Below are 23,678 nucleotides of genomic sequence, written 5' to 3'. Positions count from 1 at the left end.
CCCACCTCACTCCCCATGAATGCTATGGGAAGTCCTGAGGGGCAGGAGCTGCAAAATCTGGGGAGCAAAGCTTGGGACAACCCGGCCTACAGTGGTCCCCCCACCCCACACGGGACGCTGAGGATCTGCACCATCTCCAGTGCAGTGCCCCCCCAGCCCCAGCCCACGAAGCCTGAAGATAGACTCCAGGAGAAGGCACGCAGGACCCTGGTGTCCCGCTGCTGCCTTCAGATTCGTCGATGCATCAGAGGTAGCTGGTGGGGGAAGGGTTCTCCTAGGCTACCAGAGTTGGGAGAAGGGGGTCACCAAAAGCTTTGGGGGGAGGTGTGACCTGAAGAAGAGGTTGCATCTCAATGTCTTGTTGAGGTTTGTGAATTGTCTGTGTCAGAGCTGCATGCCCCAGAACACAAAAGCCAGCCTATGTTCCCCAGAGGAGAAGCTTGCAAGGTTGATCATCACTGGGAGGCCTAGAAAGTATGTGGGAGCTAGTCTGAGGAAAGACATGGGTGTAGGCTCCCCATCTGGAACAAGCGCCCCCTTCCCAGGTCTTCATTCAGGGCCTTTCATTGAGGAGGGCAGGCATGGTTAGAGTGGCTAGATTCAGCCAAGAGATAGGGTGATGGGTGAGGAAAGGGGCTGGGGTGGAAATGGGAGTAAAATACAGGGACTGATGGGTGGGAATAACTGGGAGGGGCCCTGCTGTTGGGGATCCTGGGCATCTTTCCAATGCCCCTTAGGACTTTGGGGAACAACCCTGACTGAGAACACAGCTGAGAACCGGGAACTTTATGTCAAGACCACCCTGAGGGAGCTTTTGGTGTACATCGTGTTCCTGGTGGACATCTGTCTCTGTGAGTAACACCTGTCTCTGGGCGCAGGAACATCTGTCTGTGAGAAGCATCTATGTGTACAACATCTGGGCACATACTTCGGCAGGCAACATCTGTGGGGACAGCATCCATCTGTGTGCAGGCTGTGTCCTGGGATCTTGATAGCAATAATAAAATTCTATGTATTACCCTTTCAGCTAAAAATATTGTTTGAAAAGAACTAGTCAAGAACTAGTTACTGAGTTTGGGAGAAGAAGGTAGATTGTTCAAAAGCTATTAATAGAAGTTGCTTTGTCCAGAGTTACAAGAAGAACCCGGTTTTAGAATTCAAGTTCCTGACACCTACTCAGCAGCCACTGGTTTCTGCTGGCGGGTGGAAGTTTTTACCCTTTTGAAGAGTGGAAGACCACTCCTTTCTGTTTGGAAAAAATACTTTGGTGGGTTTCACATAGTTAGTATACTACGTCTGTTCCATGTTTCTTTAGAGGCAGCAAGACAAGGATTCAGCAGGTTTTAGAGCTCAGATCCCTGGAAAAAATGGTTGGAGATACAAATGGTGTGGTGTTGGTCAATGCAGTTTAGGTTCTCCCACGTGAGATACCGATGCCACAGGCATTAAGGTAAGATGCAAGGCTCTAGCTATAGAAACAAACTGGGAAGATTTGGTCTCTAAGCTGAGAGAAGCAAGTGAAAAGATAAAATGGTGACTCACAAAAGGATAGAAGCAAAGAACTCCAAATCATAATGAAGTTGAGCCTAACAGAGTCTGCAAAGCCTGCAGATGAGAGTGCTTTGTACATTACTTCTTTACTTCTTTAAAAAATTTGCACAAGTGAGGTTTGGCTAGTTTCATAGACTAGTGTGTGTATGTGTGTGTGTTGATTAAAGCTGCAGCTTGGATCATACAACTAAGGTACCTCCATTGCTAGGTGGCCTTATGCCCCGCAGAAGGCTCTGGGTTTTTTGGTATGTTTTTTTAGGATGCATGGCTCTTTTGACAGTGGAATCTGAAGATCTGATAACATCAGTGCTGATGGAAATTTTTGTTATCTTTGTGTGAGCCCTCTAGAAAGCTGAGCAGAAAGCACTTGCATCTAGCTGTCTCCTGTTGGGACTCACTCCATGGGGACAGCAGGAGCATTTCTGAGTGTTTACCATGGGCCATCAGCATGGACTGAAAAGAGACAGTGCATGTGGGGAACAACAGTTGAGCCAGTGTGCATTTTGTGGGTCCCATTTGGTTCCTTTCAGCAAGGGACTGTCAGAAATTCATTTGTTGACATACTGATTTTTTGTTTTCACCATCTGCTAGGAAGGAGTGTTCCTCTTCTTTTTCACATCCCATGACAGCAGCTGAAGCCCACAGGCAGAGCCTTTCTCTATAGTAAATGACTTGAATGTTTATATTTCCAGATTAGCCTTTGGAGCAAGGCTGGGAGGTTTCTAGCTCCCCAGAGTTATGGGGAACCACTTCTGACTCTTCTGTAAGGGACTGGAAGGGGGTGGAATGCGGGTTCTGGAAGCCCATAGTCCCATCTACCCATGTTCTCCACTTTTCAACATCTTAATGCACTGCTGAATGCTAGGTGGTCTGTGACTCCCCAAAGTCTTAGTCATAGACTCAGTCCAATAATTACAGAATCCATAAGCTTTAGAGGTCACCAAGTAAAGGATGCAGAAATCCCTTCTCTATGATCCCTCCTCAGTGTCTATCAAGTGTCAAACCAGCTTTATTCTGGGGAGTCTCCATGGGGATCTCATCATTTCATGGGGAACACATTCTACTGCGGGCAGCTCTATTTCCATCTATCCATGGACCCCCATCCTCCGTGCCAGATTTTGGACTGAGGGATATAGAAATGACTGATTCTTGGGCCTTTCAGGGGCTTACCTTCTCCTTTTTAGAACTTTCTTCTCTTGAGCCATCTACCTCCATGTTACTCTCTGAAGCCCGAGTGGGTTCAAGGTCTGGCACTTCCAATTATCAGCTGTGGGATCTGGGGCAAGTTTGCTAACATCTCTTAGTCTTGGTTAATGATCAGATCCACCCAACAAGATTGTTGTAAAGGTTAAATAAAATGGCCCACTAATATGCTTAGTGCAGTGCCTAGCACATGATAAATAATACTTACTATCATTTTCAAGTCACAACAGACACTATTAAACTATACTGCAGTGTCATGACCCAACAAGTAAGGGAGGGTGATGGAGAATTAATGTGATACTTTAAACTTCTGAAAACCTCCAACTGCTGTGGGGTTGGGCTCTTAGTAAAAGACCTTGAAACCATTCAACTACCTGAAGATGTGCCATTAACTGCCTTTAACTTTGAGAATTCCCTGTCCACAAAGTGCCAGGCCCCTCAAGAACTTTCTTATGAAAAGGAATTGGAGGCTTTTACATGCTGATGGTCCCTACAATGTTCAGTCAGAGAGTACTGATGCTAGTTTCTGAGCCCCCAACCTCTCCTGGCCTCTTCCTTCTTTGGGGGCAGATCTGACAACATCCAGCCTTGGACATGGTCACAGTACGGCTACTTTGGTGCTCTCCAAGGTCCTGACCTCACCTTGCTGGCATCTCAACACCCTGGCAGCCTCCCTGAACTCTAAAGGGGTGCAAATAGTTTCTTAAAGGGCAAAAAACTTAGGTTTTATAATAGTTTTGGCCCTCCAAAGGGCCACAGTACATAGACAAATATAGAGTATATATGTAGTATTAAAATTTAATTGGGGTGCGGAATGATTAAAAAGAAAACATGTAAAGAGGCCCCTGGGTTGGGAAGTAATGCAGAAAGGCTAAGAAGCACTTAACTAGACCCATCTAATTTTGCTAGTAGTATTCTTTTTTTTTTTTAATTTTCACCAGAGGATATTTTTTCCCTTGCTTTTCAGAGAGAATGGGAGGGAGGGGGGGAGAGAGAAAATCATAGATGTGAGAGAGATACATCTATTGGTTACCTCCCTCATGTGCCCCGACCGGGGCTGGGATTGAGCCTGCAACCGAGGTACATGCCCTTGCCCAGAACTGAACCCGGACCCTTCAGTCCGCGGGCCAACGCCCTGACCACTGAGCCACGCCGGCTGGGGTGCTAGTAGTATCCTGACAAAGGGTGCTGGCGAAGCTCTTCTGCCTAAGAACAGGGATGCAAGCCTGCGGGGTGGCTGCTGCCTTGTCCTATCAGGGTGCTGTCTTCTAAGAGCTGCAGTGACATGTGGTTGGACATGCACTTTGACTAGTGTGCTTTTCCCTGTCGGCGCCTGTGACTGGGTTCAGAGGCTCCAGGGCCCATGTTCGGTATTAGGGTAAACACTGTGGCATCGTGGAAAGATGTGAACATTGGGGTCAGACAAACGGGGTTCAGATACCAGCTCTGCCACTCACTGGTTTTGTGACCTTGGGTACTTCCTTTTTGGTAGAACAAACATAGTCACTTATATGACGGAGAGACCTTGTACAGAGAATCTAACACAGTCACTTGTCGTAACCAGCTTTATATTACCTAATGGAATTTCAGAACACTCAGGCTTCTAGACCGATTGTAAAAAAAAGCCTTTCAAGGAGGAAGGCGATCTGAAAAGGCTACGTACTGTATGATTCTAAGTATATGGCGTTCTGGAAAGGAGAGACTATGGACACAGTGAAAGGACCAGCTCTTGCCAGGGCTCAAGGGAAGGGAGGGATGACTCAATGGAGCAGAGGGGATCCTTAGGGTAGGGAGCTACTTGTATGGCACTAGAATAATGGAAGCACGTTGAGCTTCTGTCAAAGCCCATAGAATCGGCAATATCAAGAGTGAACCCTGAAGTAAACCGTGGACTTTGGGTGATGATGACACGCCAGTGTAGCCCTCTCCTGATTTGTGCTTCGGCTGTGACAAATGTGCCTCTGTGCTGTGGGGTTTTGGTAGAGGAAGAGGCTGTGCTTTATAGGGGGGAGGTATATATAGGAAACCTCTGTACCTTCCACTCAATTTTGCTTGGAACCTAAAACTGCTCTAAAAGGTAAAGTCTATTTTTAAAATACCCAGTCTGTAGTTAGCGCCACATATAGGGGTAGTGTCCTTTGAGCAGCATCACTTCTGACATTGGACCTTTAAGTTAAGGCATTGTTTTCAAGAAGGCCTCAGTTTATCACCACCACTACCACCACCATCATTATTATTAACAGCACAAACAACAAGCCTTTACTGAATAATTTTTCAATGTGCCTAGCACTGTGCTATCCACATTACCTCCTTGATTACTCCTGATGATTCCATGAAATTGGTTCTGTTATCATTTTACAAATCAGGGAAGGATTAGATATGTCAAATAGCTCACCAAAGGCCACACAGAGAGCAAGTGGCAGAAGCAGGAATTCAATTCGGTGTCAGGTGGCCTGACTCAAATTCTGAGGCTTTTATCTGCTCAAGTCTACTACAGTCTCTCTGCATGAAGATGGGTCACACGTTAATTTAGCAACATCTTAGCAAGGATAACTCCCTGCCCCACCCCAACAGAAGCAGAATCTTGATAGAATTCTACTAGCTGATCGCTTTTCTTTCTTTGCATTGCTGTATTTAAAAGATGATATAAACATTAAAAAACATCTCAAAATGCAATTCACCTATAATTCACCACCACAACACCAAAGATATTTTCGCTTTTTCACATTACCAGTCCTTATCCATAGATTTACATATTTTACCTAGTTGTATCATATTTTAACTTTCACTTACAATTATATCATAAACATTTCCTCATGTTTGTAAGTAGTTTTTATATTTTTCTCTTTAATGATTAGAGTCACACCACAATTAACTAAAACATGTCTGTTATCTCGATACTTGCCTATTATAAGTAGGTACATCTGTCCTTGCTGCTCTTTTTTTCACTTTTGTTGCATCATTTCCTTGGGAATTTCCAGGGAGAGAGATGACTAGGCCAAAAGATAGGAATATCTTCTCAGTGCTTTCTGTGGGTTGTCATTTTGCCTCTCTAAGGGATCATACAAATTTATTATACTGCTAGGACTGTAAGATCACACCAATTTTGTCACAACCTCACTAACATTGGATATTCTTATTTATAATTTTAATTATTAAGTAAGCATGGAGTGGTACAATTTGCCTTCATTTATTTGTCCTGATCACTAGCAAGGATGGACACTTTTTTTATGTTTTAATTTATTATGTGTATTTATTTCTGTGTTAATTGCATATGAAAGATATGTTTTAAGAGAGGCAAGGGAGCAATTGGGGGATGAAGTTTGGAGCATTAGACCCCAGGTGAAGGACTAACCACAGGGGGTTCATTTCCAGGATCTGGGTTCCTGGGGCTGAAAAAAGCAGCCAACAAAGTTAGATATCACTTGCACAGCAATTTGGCCTGGGATGGGCCCTGGAAAACTATAATGGTCAGCCAGACTGACCACATTTCTTCTCCTTTGTGCTTTATTCTAGGAACGGGGTGGACCTAGACACCAGGGCTATTTGGAGTCTCATCTGGCTAAAATAGAGATATCTTTTTAATGCAGGCAACGTGGGTGAACCATCAATCTTCTCATAATAACCATATCGGTTCTGCAACCCTTTAAACCTTACAGAGAGCTTTCACACCTTTTATCTCATTTGATCCTGACAACAGTCCTGTAAGGGATAGATATTATTATTTCTCTTCCACAGATCAGGAAGCTGTTATTATTGCCATTATGAATGGTTGAGGGATGATCACAAATTCAGAATGGTCCCTGATGGGCGGAGTTGGTCCTTTCCCTAGGCAGAGAAGGTGCCGGAGAATGATCTTTCTGTCTCCACCCCTCCCCTCTCACCATCATGATATTTATGAAACAGCTTCCAGTCCTTTGTCTTCTTGGAAGGATGGCTGTGGCCTTTTGTTGATGGAGGAAACATTGAAGGTCTTTGTGTGGAAACAATAGCTGTTTGTTTTAGGAGACAGTATTGTTATCTCAAAGGTGCACCTGGGACTGGCCTTGTATAGGAGTGGCTCTGAGCCAGGACAAGGCTGGGTCTGGTCACCATGGAGTTGGGGAGGAGGGCAGAGACCCTTGGCCTTTGGTGACTTGTGACTACATGCCAATTAACATCAACTGGATGTCCTGTACCCATCACTGGCTATAAGGAAATGAGTGCCTCTTATCAGTCTACTTTCTTTTAGTGGATTTTAAGGTTCTGTCCATAGATTGGTAGAAGCTTGCATTAACAAAAGAGGTTGAAGTAAGCTTGGAGATCAAGAAGATATCTTTCCTTTTTTGTTGAGATATAATTGATGGATAATGCTGTATTAGTTTTAGGTGTACAATATGATTTGATATATGTATGTATTGCAAAATGATTACCAGAATAAATTAACATCCATCAGCATGCATAGTTACAATTTTTTTTTTTTTGGTCATGAGAACTTTTAAGATTTACAAATATACAATACAGTATTGTTAACTGTAGTCACCATGCTGTACATTACATCCCCAGGACTTATTTATCTTATAACTGGAAGTTTGTGCCTTTTGACCACTTTCACTATTTCACTCACCCTTCTCACCCCCCTCACCCCCTGCCTCTGACAACCATCAATCTGTTCTCTGTATCTATGAGTTTGGTGTTCTGGGTGTTTGTTTGTTTGTTTTTTAGATTTCACATATAAGTAAAATCACACAGTATTTGTCTTTCTCTGTCTGACTTATTTTTCTTAGCATAATGCCCTCAAGGGCCATCTATGTTGTTGAAAATGGCAGGATTTCCTTTTTGACAGCTGAATAATATTCCATTGTATTTATATACAGCACATTTTCTTTTTCTATTCATCTGTTGATTAATATATAGGTTGTTTCCATGTCTTGGCTCTTGTAATAATGCTGCAGTGAACACAGGGGTGCAGATATCTTTTTAAGATAGTGATTTCATTTTATTTGGATAACTACCCAGAAGTGGAATTGCTAAATCATATGATATGGTGGTTCTATTTTTAATATATATTTTTTAATTCTCACCTGAGGATATTTTTTCTATTGCTTTTCAGAGAGAGTGGAATGGAGAGAGAGAGAGAGACATCAATGTGAGAGAGACATCAATTGGTTGCCTCCCACATGTGCCTCAACCAGGGCCGTGGATTGAGCCTGCAACTGAGGTACGTGCCCTTGACCAGAATCGAACCCTTCAGTCTGTGGGCTGACTGACGCTCTAACCACTGAGCCAAATTGGCTAGGGCTATTTTTAGCTTTTTGAGGAACCTCCATAGAAGCTATCTTTCTTGACTGAGCATTCTTAGAATTGACATGGGAATGGAACAGAAATATATTGGAAATGTAGGAAATTGTGGGTGAGCTTCTATTTCTTATGTGGTACAGCCATATAATGATGGCAGAAAAGAATTGGTCACATAGAGCTATGACATTAGTGATGGCACAATGGTGATGGAGAGAGCATGGAACCTGGAATAAGATGCCTTGGTTCATATGATAGTATAACCCGTTATCATTAGCCATGTGCCTTTGGCAAGATAAGTCAAGATACTTAAATCTCTGGTAGCCTTGATTTCCTTATATATCCAATGAGGATAATGTCTGCCTTTGTGAGACTAGTGGAAACCAAATAAGGTACTTAGTATAGTGTCTAGCACATAGTGGGCTTTCAATAAATATCACTTGTCATTCCACATCAAGGTATCAATTAAAAAAACATTGAAAAGTAAGATTTAACCCACTGGAAAACAGATCTGTTTGAAAGCATCAGGATAACGCTTATGAAGGATCAGAAAGACTAGCCCTCTAGAAGCGGTTGCCAGAGATTAGGCGTGGCCATAAGATGACGATTTTATGCCTTTCCTAGCACGTTCAGTTACCACAGCCCATCCAGACACAGAGTTACAAAGTCCTTTTCTTACCAAGGTGAAATGACCTGAGCCAGCTCAACCTTAATGATAGGGATTTGGGCCCCACCAGCAGGCTTTGGCCTATACTTTCCGTAGCAGAATTTCTTGGTGTCCCAGAATTCCCAGGGCCCGGATTACAGTTACAACACTGGTGGGCCCGTGCATATCCTGTCGTCCAATGCTGAGTGACAGCCTGACATTTAGCTTTCTCCCATGTGGGGCTGTCACTTGTTTCTAGGAATAAAGTGGTACGTTTGAGTGCAAGATCTTGGGATCAAAGAAAGAGTTTTTATCAAGAACTCTGCTTTGATCAAGTACAGAAAAACCGGCTGCACTAGCTGATGAAATTTAGATAGTGTGGATTTTTGTAGATGGGATCAGGCTGTGGCCTTGCCAATGTAAGTGGCCAGAGAAAGAACACGTAGCTCCTGTTTGTAAGGCGTGAGTCGGAGTATGGCCTCTGCCTCTAGCCTGCTGAATGACCCTGAGCAAATCATACACACTCTGAACTTCATGATTCTAGAAAACTCCTCCTGAGTAAAGTGGAATAATCTGACAGGCTATTGGGAAACATTGCATGGGAAATTTCTCTGAATACCATCAAATGTGGTACACAGGTAAGGGAATATAATATCGATCACCTCTTTATGCTTTTCGGCTGTGGCAGCAGGAAGGCTAGGGTTTTTAGTTCTGGCAGATTCTCAGGACTGGTCAGAGTTTCTAGTCACAGGAATAAGGCACAGGGTGATGGTTCTCAAAGGTGTGCTCCAAGGGCCCCTGGAGCTTCCTGAGACCCGTTCAGGGTGTTGGTGAGGTTCTCCCTAACCCAACTACATAGTTTGACAGGTCAGTATTTCTTTGTATGCTTCGACCAGAACAACAGATTGCAATAGATTGCTGAAGTAGATAGGAAAATCTAGCTGTCCTCTATTAAGCCAGACATTAAAGAGATTTGCAAAAATATATAAAACAATGCCACTTTTCTCAGTAAATTGTTTTGCTTTGTTTTAGAAAATATAGTTGTATTTCATAAAACTGTTATTTATGTTTACATGTATTTGGTTTGTTACCTCTAGTATTTTTAAATGGATAAATAAATATTTACATTTTTTCCTAGTTTTAATTTCTATAAGGTAATTATTGATTCAGGCCAAATAAACAAAAACTTTTGGGAGTCCTCAATAATTTTTAAGAGTTACTAAGGAGTCCTGAGGACAAAACGTTTGGAGAACCACTGGCTTTGAGACAGTCTGATCTGGTCAAATCAGATTATTTCACAGCACGAAAAAGGACATGATGAGAAATGAGATGAGATGGTAAGAGCTTATTAGCAAAAGGTTCCAACTAAGTACAGGATTCTGAGGATTCACACACTCATTCATTCAAACATTTATGAAGTCCCAATGTGTCAGGCCCTACACCAACTATCACAGGTTTTAAAGTACACAAGACACAACCTCAGCCTTCAAGGAACAAAGGAGGCTGTCATGTTAAACCAATAGCGACATACAGCATGATGAACGCTGTGGTGGAGGGGGATCTGGGACCCTGGCAAGATGCGGGAGACAAATGGTCAAGGAGACCTAGGAATGCTTGCAGATCCCAGAGAAAGACAACCAGTCAAGTGGGAGGAAACCCCAAGTTGTCTCCAGGGAGTCCTAAAGTCATTGTCATTTGCATGCTTGTTTGTTTTAACATTACTGGCTCTCAGCCTGGAGGAAGCAGGGATGTGGGGAATCAACAGGCCTTGGGGCTTTGCCATAACCAGGGTCTTGAAGGTCAAGTCTGAGAGAAAAATGCAAGCGAGAAGAGCTCCTCATTCCACTACTAAATAATCCTACCTCTTCCCCCAAAGCCTGGGAATATCTTTAATTAAAATTGTATCTAATACACAGTCCTTGTTTTTTAAGAAAGCGAAATAATTTAGAGGATATTAAAGGTCACTGCTATTAACCAGTTAATACTTTGGTGTATATCATTTCAGCCATTTTCTAAGCACATGTAAACACACATGAAGTTTAAAGAGGAGGCCGTGGGTGGTTTACACAAGAAAGCTGTGAGAAGTAACACGAATGCTGCCTGAGACAAATGCTCAGAGGTCAAACCAGCGTGGGAGGCTCTGCTAAGGCGGGCGACGGGCTAAGTCGGCCTGGGCGGGCGTCCTGATGCGCTTTGTGGGAATAAGTCGCCCTTCAAAATAGCTGCAGGGAACGAACCACCTGCTGGCTCGCGGCAAAAGCTGGGGGCAGGAACCCCGCTTCTTGCTGGACGCTCTGCGCTCTGGACGCCCCTCCTTTCTTTTCTTCTCTCCCCTCGGGTGCTTTGCTTTCTTCTCACTGCCTCTGGACTCTTCTTTCCCCTTTGGTCCATTGTGCTATAGCCTTTCCCTGTTGGGAAGCAGGACACCCACAAAGAATATCTCGATAGGGGACTTCCTACAAAGAAAACGAAAAGGGTTTGCGTAGCCGGTAGATGCTTCTAACCAAGAGATTTGCGATAAGATTTGGCCTTTTTATTTAAAAAAAATTTTTTTTTTTTCAATCCTCACCTGAGGATTTTTTTCCATTGCTTTTCAGAGTGAGTGGAAAAGAGAGAGAGAGAGAGAGAGAGAGAGAGAGAGGGAGGAGCCTGGATGTGAGAGAGAAACATCAGTTGGTTGCCTCCCGTTCAAGCCCCGACCAGGGATAGAACCCGCAACCTGGATATGTGCCCTGACTGGGAACCAAACCCTCCGCCTTTCTGTGTACAGAATGATGCTCCAACCGGCTGAGCCACACTGTCCAGGGCTGGGCTGGTTTTTGGACGGAGAGTCAGAGTCCCTAATGAGAAGGATTTTGAGTAGAAGAGTGATAATTAATGTAATTAGAGTGGTGGCTAAATTCATGGTCTTTGGAGTAAGGCAGACCTGAGTTTAAAATCAAGTTCTACTTGCTTGCTATATGATCCGTGGACAAATTAGTTAATAACATTCTGGATCTCAGTTATCTGCATAAAATGCAGATAGTAGCTCCTACTTTATGAGGTGTTATTTTTTTCAGGAATATGGGAGACAATGTATGCATAGCCCTGTGAAAAACGAGTATCGATAAATGGCGGTTATTGTTATTATTCAGCAACTGTGAACAGGATCTGAGGCCAAGGTTAAAAGGCATGGTATAGTGTGTCTAAGAGAACTTGATTTCTGTCCAAGAGAAGACGAAAAAATCAGATAGTCTGTACTGGATCGTGAAGCCATCACCTGGTCTCTGAATTCTCTTCGTAGCATTCCCATGCAGTTATTGTCCCGTGTCTGAAAATTTCCTGGAATGAGGCCCTCAATACATAAAAAAGGTAGTAATATACTGACATACTGACATCTGATGTACCTACTCAAATTTCAACTCCTTCCAGCTCCCACCATCCTCTGGCCTAGTGTCACATTTTGAAACACACAGAGCACTTCCACTCCGTCACTGGGAGGAAGGAACCGGGAGGGCCAGCCACTGCCCATTGCAGGAGCCCCCTCCATCTGATCCTCGTCTTTAGCTGACACTCTCAGAGGTGAAACGGATGTTTGTGAATGGTCTGTTTCATAATTAAAAGCACTAGTGGTCACAAAGTTCAGTTCTCTGAGACTGGAAAATGGGAACAATAATAATTATATCTAATACATAGGGTTGTTGTAGGACTAAATAAAGTAGGTATGTCAAGCATGTAATAGGTGCTCTGCATATCAGTGGGCATTTGACCAGGTGAAACCATTTTTCTCACAATGCATAATCGTTTCCTGTCTTGGATATTAATCAGAGATGTTATGCCTCCATAAAGGGTGGACAGCCAGTTCGGAGCAATGCTCCTTCTGAGCAGCAACAGATTTGGAGAATTAGAGAAAAAGATATGGCAAAGAGTGTCACCTAGTGGCCATCCAGAAGGTGCAACAATTTAATCAGCCTATGTCATTAGGAAAAGTTCCGCTCACTGACCATCAGCTCTAACTGTGTAATGGAATAGGCTCTCAGCAGACAGAAATTTGTCTTCCAGCCCATTCTCCAGATCCAGAAAAGCTGAGTCTGAGTCTTCCAGCTACTTAGGATAGGGAATCACAGATTCCGGTTAAAGAGAAGTAAAGCCATTTCTTGGGCTTCATTGAATGGAATGGGGAAATGTGAAGTAACAAGCTTCCTTTTTGCTGATTTCCCCTTTGGAAAAGTATGAGGTTACTTGTGTCTAATCTGAGCCCACATTGGCCCCTTTTCCCTCCAAGACTGTGGACGAGCTCCAGGGCACCCCAAGCCTTTCCCTTTTCAGGTGGGGTGGTGGGAGAACATATAGCCGAAGATTTGAAAAGGAAAATTCTCAAAGGGAATTGCTTATTAGAGGCCAGCAAACCCTACTTACATTTTTTGATGTAATTACAGACTTACAGAAAAGTTGCAAGAGTAATACAAAGAATTCTTATATACAGTCACCTGGATTTCCCAAATATGAACATTTTACCATGCTTGCTTTCCTTTGTCATTCTCTCTACCTCTCTATTCCTATCTACATATACATACAACTGTATGAGAGTAAATTGCAGACAAAATGCCCCATTACTCCTATACTTTAATGTGTATTTTCTAAAAACAAGGACATCGTTTTATCAGTCAGAAAATTATCATTGATTCAATACTACCATCTAATGAACAGACCTTATTATAATTTCACCAATTATTCCACTAATAGCTTTTATAGCAAAAGAAATAATTATGGTCCAGGATATAATCATAACTAAATGCATATATTGCATTTAGTTTTCATGTTTCTTTACTCTCTTTTAATCTACAACAATTCTTTAGTCTTTCTCTTTCATGATCTAGCTAAAATGTGTAGTAACAAAATAAATCATAATATTAGCAAATTATAAACTACAGAAAAAAATAATCCAGGAATTTATACTGACATACATAAATTAAATGAGGAAGATGGGAAAGCTCTTCCTAAAGAGAGTGCCAACTAATAAATGCAGAACGGATGATGGAATGAGCAAATCACAATTTGACGCTCATAATAATAATCATCAGGCAAAAGTCATCAATGGATGCTAAGCCTAGTAGGTTGAAGATTGATGAGTAACAGGACATTGACGTAGTTTCGAAGTATTTCCCCACAAAGTATGTATTAATTACAAAGAGAAAAGTAATAATTTTACATTGAAGAAAGCTGGAAGACACTGCCTTAGCAGGAATCAAAGTTAATACTAGATAATATGTGTCTTTGGTATCCCTCACCAAAATGCATAACCTGAATTTAAACACAAGGAAACATCAGACAAATCTAAATGGAGGGAAAATCTATAAAATAAATGCCTTATACTCTTCAAATTCTGTTATACCTTCCCTTGACAGCCCTACTTTAGATTGGGTGTCTGTCTTAGGGTGGTTGAGGAGATCCAGTTCTTCAGGGCAAAGGCCAGGTCTTTTTTGATCTGGGTATGTTCTGAGTTCCTCTCTCAGGAGACAACTGTGCCCATCAGGATGTACTGGGGCCAGGGGTACCGTGCTTACCTCCGACTCCCGTGGCTGCAGACTCAGTGACTCCAGGGTCACGGAGACCACATCTCTACTATGAGGTGTTTGGCCAGGGTCCTCCCAGAATTTGGAGGTACTTTCCCAAGGCCATAACTATAAGACAAATAAAGGGAAGCACTATCTGATGCAGAAGGTGAATATTTTTTGGCTCCAGGGAGTAAAAATTAGGAAGTTAAGCTGACTTAGAAAGAGAAAAGTGAATTTTCAGAATGATAATGTTACGAGACATTTACTGAGTGGAGTTCAGTCTTTCTGAGGTGAGTTGGGAGGAAAGGAGGAGACCTTGTAGCCTCAATTCTTCCTTAATGCAGTCCTTGGTTTCCCCAATACCACCATCAGCCTCCCAGTCAACTCTAGGGGTGGGTCTGATGGGTTTCCATCTAGGTAACATTGCTGGCCCCAGGGCAATGGGATTTCCTATTTTTTTGTTTTGTTTTTGTTTTCTGGAGAATGGAGATGGAAACAGTGAGCAGGATTCCTCTTGGTTTGGTTTCTAGTGACCTATGGAATGACAAGCTCCAGTGCTTATTACTACACCAAAGTGATGTCTGAGCTCTTCTTACATACTCCATCAGACACCAGAGTCTCCTTCCAGGCCATCAGCAGCATGGCGGACTTCTGGGATGTGAGTATATCACCTCTACCCTTCCTCTCTCCTTCTCAATGGCCTAAAGGCCAGGGTTTAGGGATGTCAGGCAGCGGATGAGGCCATATCCAGAGAACAGGTCATTCCAGGATCAGGCTGAGTCAAAGGGTCATGAAAGAACTAATGGGTCAGATTAGAGTTAAGGTGGAGGTAGATGAGAGATCAAGATGACAATCGGGGGTCAAGTCAGTAATTGGACTAGTATTGGAAATCAGAGGTAAGGCTGAACTTCTAAATATATTTTAAATAAAGAATGAGGCCACATTAGGTCACAATCTGATCAACGTTCATGGGTCAGCTGAGGAGTCCAACAGAAGCAGACCGGAGACAAGCTAGGGGGTCAGAGAGTGAGGGCAAAGGTCATTCTAAGAGCAGGGGTCAGGATGAAGCTGGGTCGGGCCCAACCCTACTTGTGGTCTAGTTTGCCCAGGGCCCACTACTGGACAGTTTGTACTGGACCAAATGGTACAACAACCAGAGCCTGGGCCATGGCTCCCACTCCTTCATCTACTATGAGAACCTGCTGCTGGGGGTTCCAAGGCTGCGGCAGCTGAGGGTCCGCAATGACTCCTGTGTGGTGCATGAGGACTTCCGCGAGGACATTTTGAGTTGCTATGACGTCTACTCTCCAGACAAGGAAGAGCAGCTCCCCTTTGGGCCCCTCAATGGCACAGCGTGAGTGAGCCCCCCCACCAATGTTATAGGGCTTGTCCCTCTGAGCCTGACACCATCCCAAGGTCTGGAAACCACTTACACAGAGCCTTAGGGAGAGGTAGAGTAGAGACTTGGGGTACTCTTGGGAAATGGGATGGGGGCATCTTTCTGAGTCTCAACTGTGATTGTTTAGAGACCTTGGTCTGAGTCATTCAGGAACAGAGAAGGTACATTAGCAGACACAGCCATAGCCTCGGGACAACACAGATCATAGTCACATTTGCCCTACTCCAGAGGCAGTCCTGCCAGAGAAAGCATTTTTTTCTTGCCCAGAAGTCCCTTGGGGGCATGGAGAATTGAGGAAGCATGACACCGCCATATGAATCATGGTTGGAAGTCTGACCCTTGGAACTGATAGGGAGAGCAGCAAGGGGTCAAGTATGGATGACGAATTAGGCAGAAAGGGGGAAAGGATGCTAGGACAGGGAAGAAGGGGGAAGAAATAAGGGTCCAGGGTGGAAAGTTTGTGATCAGAACGGTCATGAGCTTACCCAGCCAGGTGCACAACCATAACAGCAGAAAGGGTCTTTTCTGGATTCTATGGGCCAGGTGCTTCCCACATGTGGACTACTCAGGCTGGGGTCAAAGTGGGGCTTCATGTCATCCATAGTCTTGGGTGACATGATGAAAAATGAGGAGATTTACATTTGACTTTCAGTTCGGCCACTAACTAGCTGGATAATCTCAGACATCTCTGAGTCTTGGTTCCCTCATTTGCAAAATGTGGATAATGTTTACCCTCAGTTCTCAAACAGTTGTTAACATCAAACAAGATAACACGTGAAATATACATACATGTGATATGTATATGTAATATATGTGAAACTGTAAAGCTCAGATAATCATAAAGTATTGCCGTTGCCTTGGGAGATCAGCTTTAGGTTGGCTCAGACATCTTCTCAGATGGCTTCTTCCTTGGCAGGTGGACATACCACTCACAGGATGAGCTGGGGGGCTCCTCTCACTGGGGCCAGCTCACAAGCTACAGTGGAGGTGGCTACTACTTGGACCTTCCAGGCTCCCGACAGGGCAGTGCAGAGGCACTCCAGGACCTTCAGGAGGGCTTGTGGCTAGACAGGGGCACTCGGGTGGTCTTCATCGACTTCTCAGTCTACAATGCCAACATCAATCTTTTTTGTGTTCTGAGGTGGGTCCTCTTTCCCTACTGCTTCCTTCCATCCATGGCTCCTGGTTCCTTCTCCTCTGCTTGACCCTCCCCTAAACATGTACCCTGTGGTGGGAATGGGGAGACGAGGGAATAGGAGGAACTGTCCCAGCCCAGACCCCACCAGACATCTCCCCCTCCTCTCACAGACTGGTGGTGGAGTTTCCAGCTACGGGAGGTGCAATCCCATCCTGGCAGATACGCACAGTTAAGCTGATCCGCTATGTCAGCAACTGGGACTTCTTTATCGTTGGCTGTGAGATCATCTTCTGCATCTTCATCTTCTACTATGTGGTGGAGGAGATCCTAGAGCTCCGTGCCCACCAACTTCGCTACCTTAGCAGCATCTGGAACATTCTGGACCTGGTGGTCATTTTGGTGAGGAACTATCTTGGATTTGGGACATAAAGGGAGGAGATGGGGGTTTCACCCTGATAGAGGCTCTGAGTTATTCCTTTTGGAGTCCCAAGTGCTCCTTATGACTTCTGGTCAAACCCCTGTGTAACAGCCCTCTAAGCAAGAGGCCGATGCTCCCCTGTCTCAGCCCAGGGAAAGCCTTGTCTCCCACACCCCTTCTCCCTCTAGTCTTGGATCCAGGCCCTGCTCCTTTCTTTACGTACTTGATATTCTGTTCCTCTTCTGTCTCTTGCCTTTATGACCTGTCCTTTTGAAACTCCTGCCTTTTTTCTTGTATTAAAATATCCTTCCTCTTCATCTCTGTCTCCTTCCTGTTAACAGGACACATTCATTTCCTGACCAAGGCTGGGAAGTGGTGGGGGAAATAAAATTACTTGGTTCCAGTTCTCTATGGTCCTTTACAACCTAGGTATTTACCACTGGCCCCAGAACCTTCTCTTGGGCTTTAACACACTCCCCAGTAATCCCATCCTGGGATAGTCAACTCAGCAGCAAAGGATGTTTTGTTTCCCACCTGTCGTACCCTGTGACTTCGTCATTGAACCTCCCTTGAGATCTCCTTGCCTTCTCTGACCACCCCCAACCCCTGTGATGACAGCTCTCCATTCTGGCTGTGGGCTTCCACATATTCCGAACTCTTGAGGTGAATCGGCTGATGGGGAAGCTCCTGCAGCAGCCAAACACGTATGCTGACTTCGAGTTCCTCGCCTTCTGGCAGACACAGTACAACAACATGAATGCCGTCAACCTCTTCTTTGCTTGGATCAAGGTACCCTGGGGTGCCTCCCTCCCAGTTTCACCTGAGGGCACTCATTCTCCCTCCTCAATACTTGTCTAACTTTCCTTGCCTGGTTTGGCAACTCCTGTGGCCTCCATAGTCCCCTGGAGTGAAGCTTAAAAGATTTTCTCTTTTCTTCCTTAATCGCTTGGTTCAACATGGTCCTTCCAGATATTCAAGTACATCAGCTTCAACAAAACCATGACCCAGCTCTCCTCCACGCTGGCGCGCTGTGCCAAGGACATCCTGGGCTTTGCCGTCATGTTCTTCATTGTTTTTTTCGCCTATGCCCAGCTCGGCTACCTGCTTTTTGGGACCCAAGTGGAAAACTTCAGCACTTTCATCAAGTGCATGTGTGTGTTCTGTCCCCTTCTCTCCTCCCTGGCCCCTCACCCTCCAGCTCCATGGGTGTATGCATCCTTGGGGAAGCTGAGTATATTCATGTGGGCATGTCTGTGCTTAAAGCACCTGTGTGAGGGCCTCTGGAGGCCCTGTGGGTGCGCTCCAGTGTCTGTGCACCTTACTCTGTCTCTCTCAGATCGGGTTGGAGGTGCAGTGAGGGGTCTGAGTCCACTGAAGAGCAGTTATGAAAGTGGATGGGGACATGGGCTGGGGTTGGGGTTACGGTTAGGCTCTGGGGAAAACCCAGACCCTGGTCTCTCAGTTTCACTCAGTTCCGGATCATCCTGGGGGACTTTGACTACAACGCTATCAACAATGCCAACCGCATCCTGGGACCTGCCTACTTTGTCACCTACGTCTTTTTCGTCTTCTTCGTGCTCCTGGTGAGGGTCCTTCTGAGAGGTGGGGATTTGAAATCTGAGGGGGGAGATGTAGAGGGCCTGCAGGGTGGGGTTTTGACACCCCCACCCTGCTCTGCATTCAGAATTACAATGGGTTTCTCAAATCAAGGATGGGGAGTGTGTGTGTGGAGGGGTTGGATCTTCTGAGAACTGGCTAATGCGATTGGTCAGTCGGCACGGTCAGCACAGTCAGGTAGTTTGCACAGAATAAGGGAATATGCTGGCTCCCTCACTAACATCAAATCCCTATCCCCCAAGGATGGAAAGAGAGAAAAATGCCTCATTAGGAGTGACTTCACCAAAAAGCTTCTATACCTATTCTCCAAAACGCCCCTTCTTCTGTGGATCGCTGGCTATTTTTACCACCACAGCTTTGTATTTGTAATCTCTTCCTGACAGCCATGAAAGATCTGGGTTTGATTTTTATTTAAAAAGCAGCAGGTTTCTTTATTTGATCAACGGATGGGGACACAGATATGGATTAGGGGTAGCTGACAAAGAGAGCACACTTATATTAACAACTTGAACAGTTTCTGGCTTCAGTGCTCCATGGGCCCTTACATGGAGGGGGTCTGTGGCATTTGTTGGGGTATCTCTCTGGCCAGGTTACTGCAGCAATTGAGTGAGGACACCAGGTTGATGAGGGAGCGTGATCCACCATTAACAGGACTGTGCTAAAAGGCTGAGCTCTGGGAACCCTGAGATGGGGGGGTTAGTGGGGTTAAAGCATTGGCCCCTTTAGAACATGTGTCTAGAACATTAATGGGGTCAGTGGGCTCAATGCTCTTAGTGCGTCTGGGGGTGAGGACCTATGTCCCTGCTTAATCCTCCAGAACATGTTCCTTGCCATCATCAATGACACATATTCCGAGGTCAAGGAGGAGTTGGCTGGACAGAAGGATGAGCTACAGATTTCCGACCTCCTGAAACAGGTAACTACTGAATCTCCTTGAGCTGCATATCTATCTCCGGGCTCAGGCCCAAGGCTCTGTGTCCTGGTCTGTTCCTGACTACCGTAGAGGCCTGTGCCCTTGTGTGCCTTCAATTTATCTCTAGAAGCGTGCCATCCTCTGGGGGGTGGCGGGGGCAAGGGACGATGAGGAGTTTGTGGGAACTGGTACCTGTTTCCTTTCCCCTTCCAGGGCTACAATAAGACCCTACTGAGGCTGCGTCTCAGGAAGAAACAGGTTTCGGATACACAGAAGGTCCTGCAGGGTGGGGAGCAGGAGATCCAGTTTGAGGATTTCACTAACACCTTGAGGGAGTGAGCAATCAGATCCAACTTTCTCTGACATTGGTCTGTAGGTCCTTGACCCTCAACCATACATCCTTTGCCTACAAACCACTGATCTTGGCTTATGGACCTCTGACCTTGGCTAATAGGCCTTTGACCTCCACCTATAGGTCTCTGATCATGTCCTTCAGAATCGTGTCCTTGGTTTAAAAGTCTCTGACCATGTTCTATAATGTTCTGGACCTTGTTGAACCAACTCTTGGGATTTATGTAATATAATTCCCTGATCATCCCTCACTCCCACAAAACTCTGATCTTGGGTCCATGCTCCCCCACAGATACTGGTCTATTCTTGTAGCCATTCTCTCCCAGCTTCCCAGTTAAACAAACACTGAAGAAATATATTGTAAGCATCAGCTGTAGGCCAGACACTGAGTCGTAACTAGTTGATCATTGCTAAGGTATCCAATGAAAGGTGGGACATAGCAGGAGATGAGGCCATAGAAATGGGCAAGGGCCACATTGGAAGAAGCCTTAAACACCACTAATCTATTCAAAGGATAGGGTGCCCAAGGGGCACTTTAAGCAGGGAAGGGATATATTTAGACCTGCACTTTAGAAAGATTAATTATTCTAGTTGCATTATAGAGAATGGATTTCAGGTAGGGAGTAAAGGGGAAGCTGAGGGAACGGGGGGGGGGGGCATGTTATTTAGAGGCAAAGAGATTTTGCACTAATCCCTGTAGGAGCTCACAAGGGCCCGAACTGAGTCAGCAGGAGACAGGGATAAAAGAAATGGATTCAAGTGATTTCTTGGGGGTAAAATTGTTAGACCTTGGAGATCCTGGCTTTCCTATGTGCTTCCCTTCTTCTCTAGAGAATGAGACTCTTGCCAGAGTATGGCTGAAAGAGTAGGGCGTCCATAATCAAGAGATCACTGCCATGGCATGTCAAAAATTATTTCATCACCATGCTCTCTTCAGACTGGGCCACGCAGAGCATGAGATCACTGAGCTCACGGCCGCCTTCACCAGGTTTGACCAAGATGGGAATCGCGTCCTGGATGAGAAGGGGCAGGAACGAATGCGACAGGACCTGGAGGAGGAGAGGGTGAGCCCAGCTGGGTGGTGAAGAGGTAGTATAAGGAGCTTACTCATCCAACCCTCCCTGTCACCACGTCCAGAACCAAAACCCAAACTGAAAACCCTCCAACAGATGGGCAGGAAAGAGCTCTCTAGAATAGTGGTTCTCAAATTGCTGCACATTAGAATACCTGAGAGCTTTTAAAAATCCTCATACTGAGCCCTGGCCAGGTGGCTCAGTTGGTTGGAGCATCCTCTCAAGCACCAAAAGGTTGTGGGTTCGATTTCTGGTCAGGGCACAAACCTAGATTGTGGGTTCAATACAGGAGGCAGCTGATCAATGAATCTCTGTGTGTGTATGTGTTAGGGGCCCCAGAAATCAGTATTTTTTAAAACTCCCAGGTAATTTCAATGCATAGCCAAGGTTGAGAACCATTGCTCTAAAACAGTCTTTAGGGGGAAAGGACCAATTGCTCAAGAATCCCTGACAATTCCTTCTTTTTGGGATTTTCAGACTCTTATCCTTAGCTGTCCCTACTATGCCTGCTTCATCCTTATCTAGTGTAGACCAAAAAATCAAGGGCAGGAGGGACAGTGCAAGGAATTCTGGTACTGTCCCTCCTTTCCCAAACTGAGTTGGCATCTAATTAACACCTCATTAATCAAGGCTCTTGTTTTGTTTTGTTTCTTTGGGAGGTGATTCCTTCCCAGAGGTTGGGCCAGCTTTGTGTCCAGCACCACTATTCTGATCCTATTGTCTCCAGAGTTTGGGAGGGAAAGGACATAGAAAGAGCTACAACCCAAGGCCTGTTCCTGAGAGCCCATTAGAACCAGAGCTGATGGCTTCCCAGAGTCACCTCCTTTCTGACCTCTGAATTCCTGATCAGGTGGCCATCAATACTGAAATTGAGAACATGGGCCGGTCCATTGTGAGAAGTTCACCAGGCAAGTCGGGTCCAGAGGCTACCGGAGCAGGTGACTGGGTTTCAGGAGAAGAATTCTATACGTACGTGCAGCCAGGGACCCAGGGCTGACTATGTTTAAATATCCTACCTTGAGCTTCTTTTCACAACCTTCTAAGCCCCTGTCCTAGCTTAGAAGAACCTTAGCCCCCCTTTAATTCTCCCTAAAGCCTGGGCCTTACCTTCTTTGCTCCCATCCAGACACACACCATTCCATCTGCCCTCCCTTGTAGACACTTGGTCCCCCAAACACATATTACTGCTTCCTCAGTCTCTCTCAAATCCTGCACAGGCTCACAAGGAGAGTTCTGCAGCTGGAGACTGTCCTGGAAGGAGTCATGGCTCAGGTTGATGCTGTGGGCTCAATGTTAAAAATGCTGGAGAGGAAGGGGCAGCTGGCTCCCTCCCCAGGCATGGTGAGTAGCCCTGCACCTGGGTCCTCTTGGCTCCCCACAGCTGAACCCTACGATCTGCTCTACTCAGTGGGTGGAGGCAAAACATTTTTGAGATACCTGTTTTCAGGTTATTGGGGCAACATGGGGCAACAGTAGTCGGTGTGTAAGGGGTTGGGGGAAGGGTGGGGGGAAGGCCTAAATGTGGTTTCTCTGGCCTGAGGGATGCCTTGGCCTCTAGGAGGTGGTCTGGGATTGGAGAATCAGATCCTGATAAAAGTGGGACACAATATCCTCTTCCTAATGACTTGTCTGTCCCTTTTTCTTCTAACAGGAGGAACGGGCATTTGGGAGCACCTGCAGCCAGCCCCAGCCGTCTGCAGCCCCCTGGGGAGTCCAGGGTGGGCAGGACAGTGGTGGGGGAGGGGTTCTAAAGCATCAGACAGCAGGCTCCTCTCTCACTGCCTTCCCAGAGGCCCCCTCTACACATGCCCTCTACTTCTAGGGCAACAGTTCCCACCACTGCTGCTGCTGAGTCCTACCCTGTGTTTGGTCTTTGGAGCCCATGTTTTTGTGTGTAACTGGGCATTGCGCCTAGGCTTGTGACTCAGTGTTTCTGTGTGTAGCTATGTAGCTCTGCATAGCTCTGTGAAATAATATTTCCCACTGGGCTCTCACTCCCTGTGCTTCCCATCTCTGCTATAGTGATTAAACAAACAAACAAACAAAAGGTCAATAACAGAATAAAGGAAGGGAGGGTAATGACTTCCCCAAGCATCTGGAGAGCCATGATTTTGGAAAAAAGTAGAAGCCAAGAGTAGCAATATCTAGATGTCTTCCCACTTGCCGGTGAGTCTTATTGGTTGGGTATCTAGAGATCTGCTGCTAGCACTTATTGGGGTCTTGTCTTCCCCATAGAGTTTCCCTGTAGAAGAGAAGGGGAAGTCATATAGACTTTCTCATGTGCGGAGGTTACAATGTTGCAGAGGAGTTGGAGTGATGATCTCCCCGAACCTGAGGAGACAGCCTATGAATGCTCAGTGGAGGGGCCCGCCCCACTCCCAACCTTCCCCAGAACACTGTAAACCACGATGAAGATGGAGCCTGAGGAGAATCAGGCAAAGAAATGACTTCGGGATTAAGAGATCTTTGGACTAAGATGTGTTGGGCTCTGATTCTATTCTTCCATTGGGCAGTGTGGGTTTCCCTGGTGACTATCAATAAAAATCCTTAGGAAA

The 23,678-nt window shown here is 45.3% G+C and overlaps 1 protein-coding gene across 1 annotated transcript; it reads left to right on the top strand.

Moving 5' to 3' along the window:
* Positions 1 to 23,678, top strand: PKD2L1 (polycystin 2 like 1, transient receptor potential cation channel). Its single transcript, XM_081158152.1, has 15 exons — positions 1 to 250; positions 738 to 851; positions 14,745 to 14,872; positions 15,315 to 15,568; positions 16,530 to 16,754; positions 16,922 to 17,150; positions 17,788 to 17,958; positions 18,139 to 18,320; positions 18,632 to 18,752; positions 19,604 to 19,702; positions 19,913 to 20,034; positions 20,988 to 21,114; positions 21,974 to 22,092; positions 22,341 to 22,464; positions 22,775 to 23,678. The coding sequence occupies exons 1-15, from the start codon at positions 16 to 18 to the stop codon at positions 22,943 to 22,945; spliced, it is 2,421 nt and encodes an 806-aa protein (XP_081014278.1). The 5' UTR covers positions 1 to 15; the 3' UTR covers positions 22,946 to 23,678.

Source organism: Miniopterus schreibersii, assembly GCF_964146895.1.
Source record: "Miniopterus schreibersii genome assembly, chromosome: 14".
Taxonomy (NCBI): Eukaryota; Metazoa; Chordata; class Mammalia; order Chiroptera; family Miniopteridae; genus Miniopterus; species Miniopterus schreibersii.
Note: the sequence above shows the minus strand (reverse complement) of the source record. Positions and strands in the feature narration are given on the sequence as shown.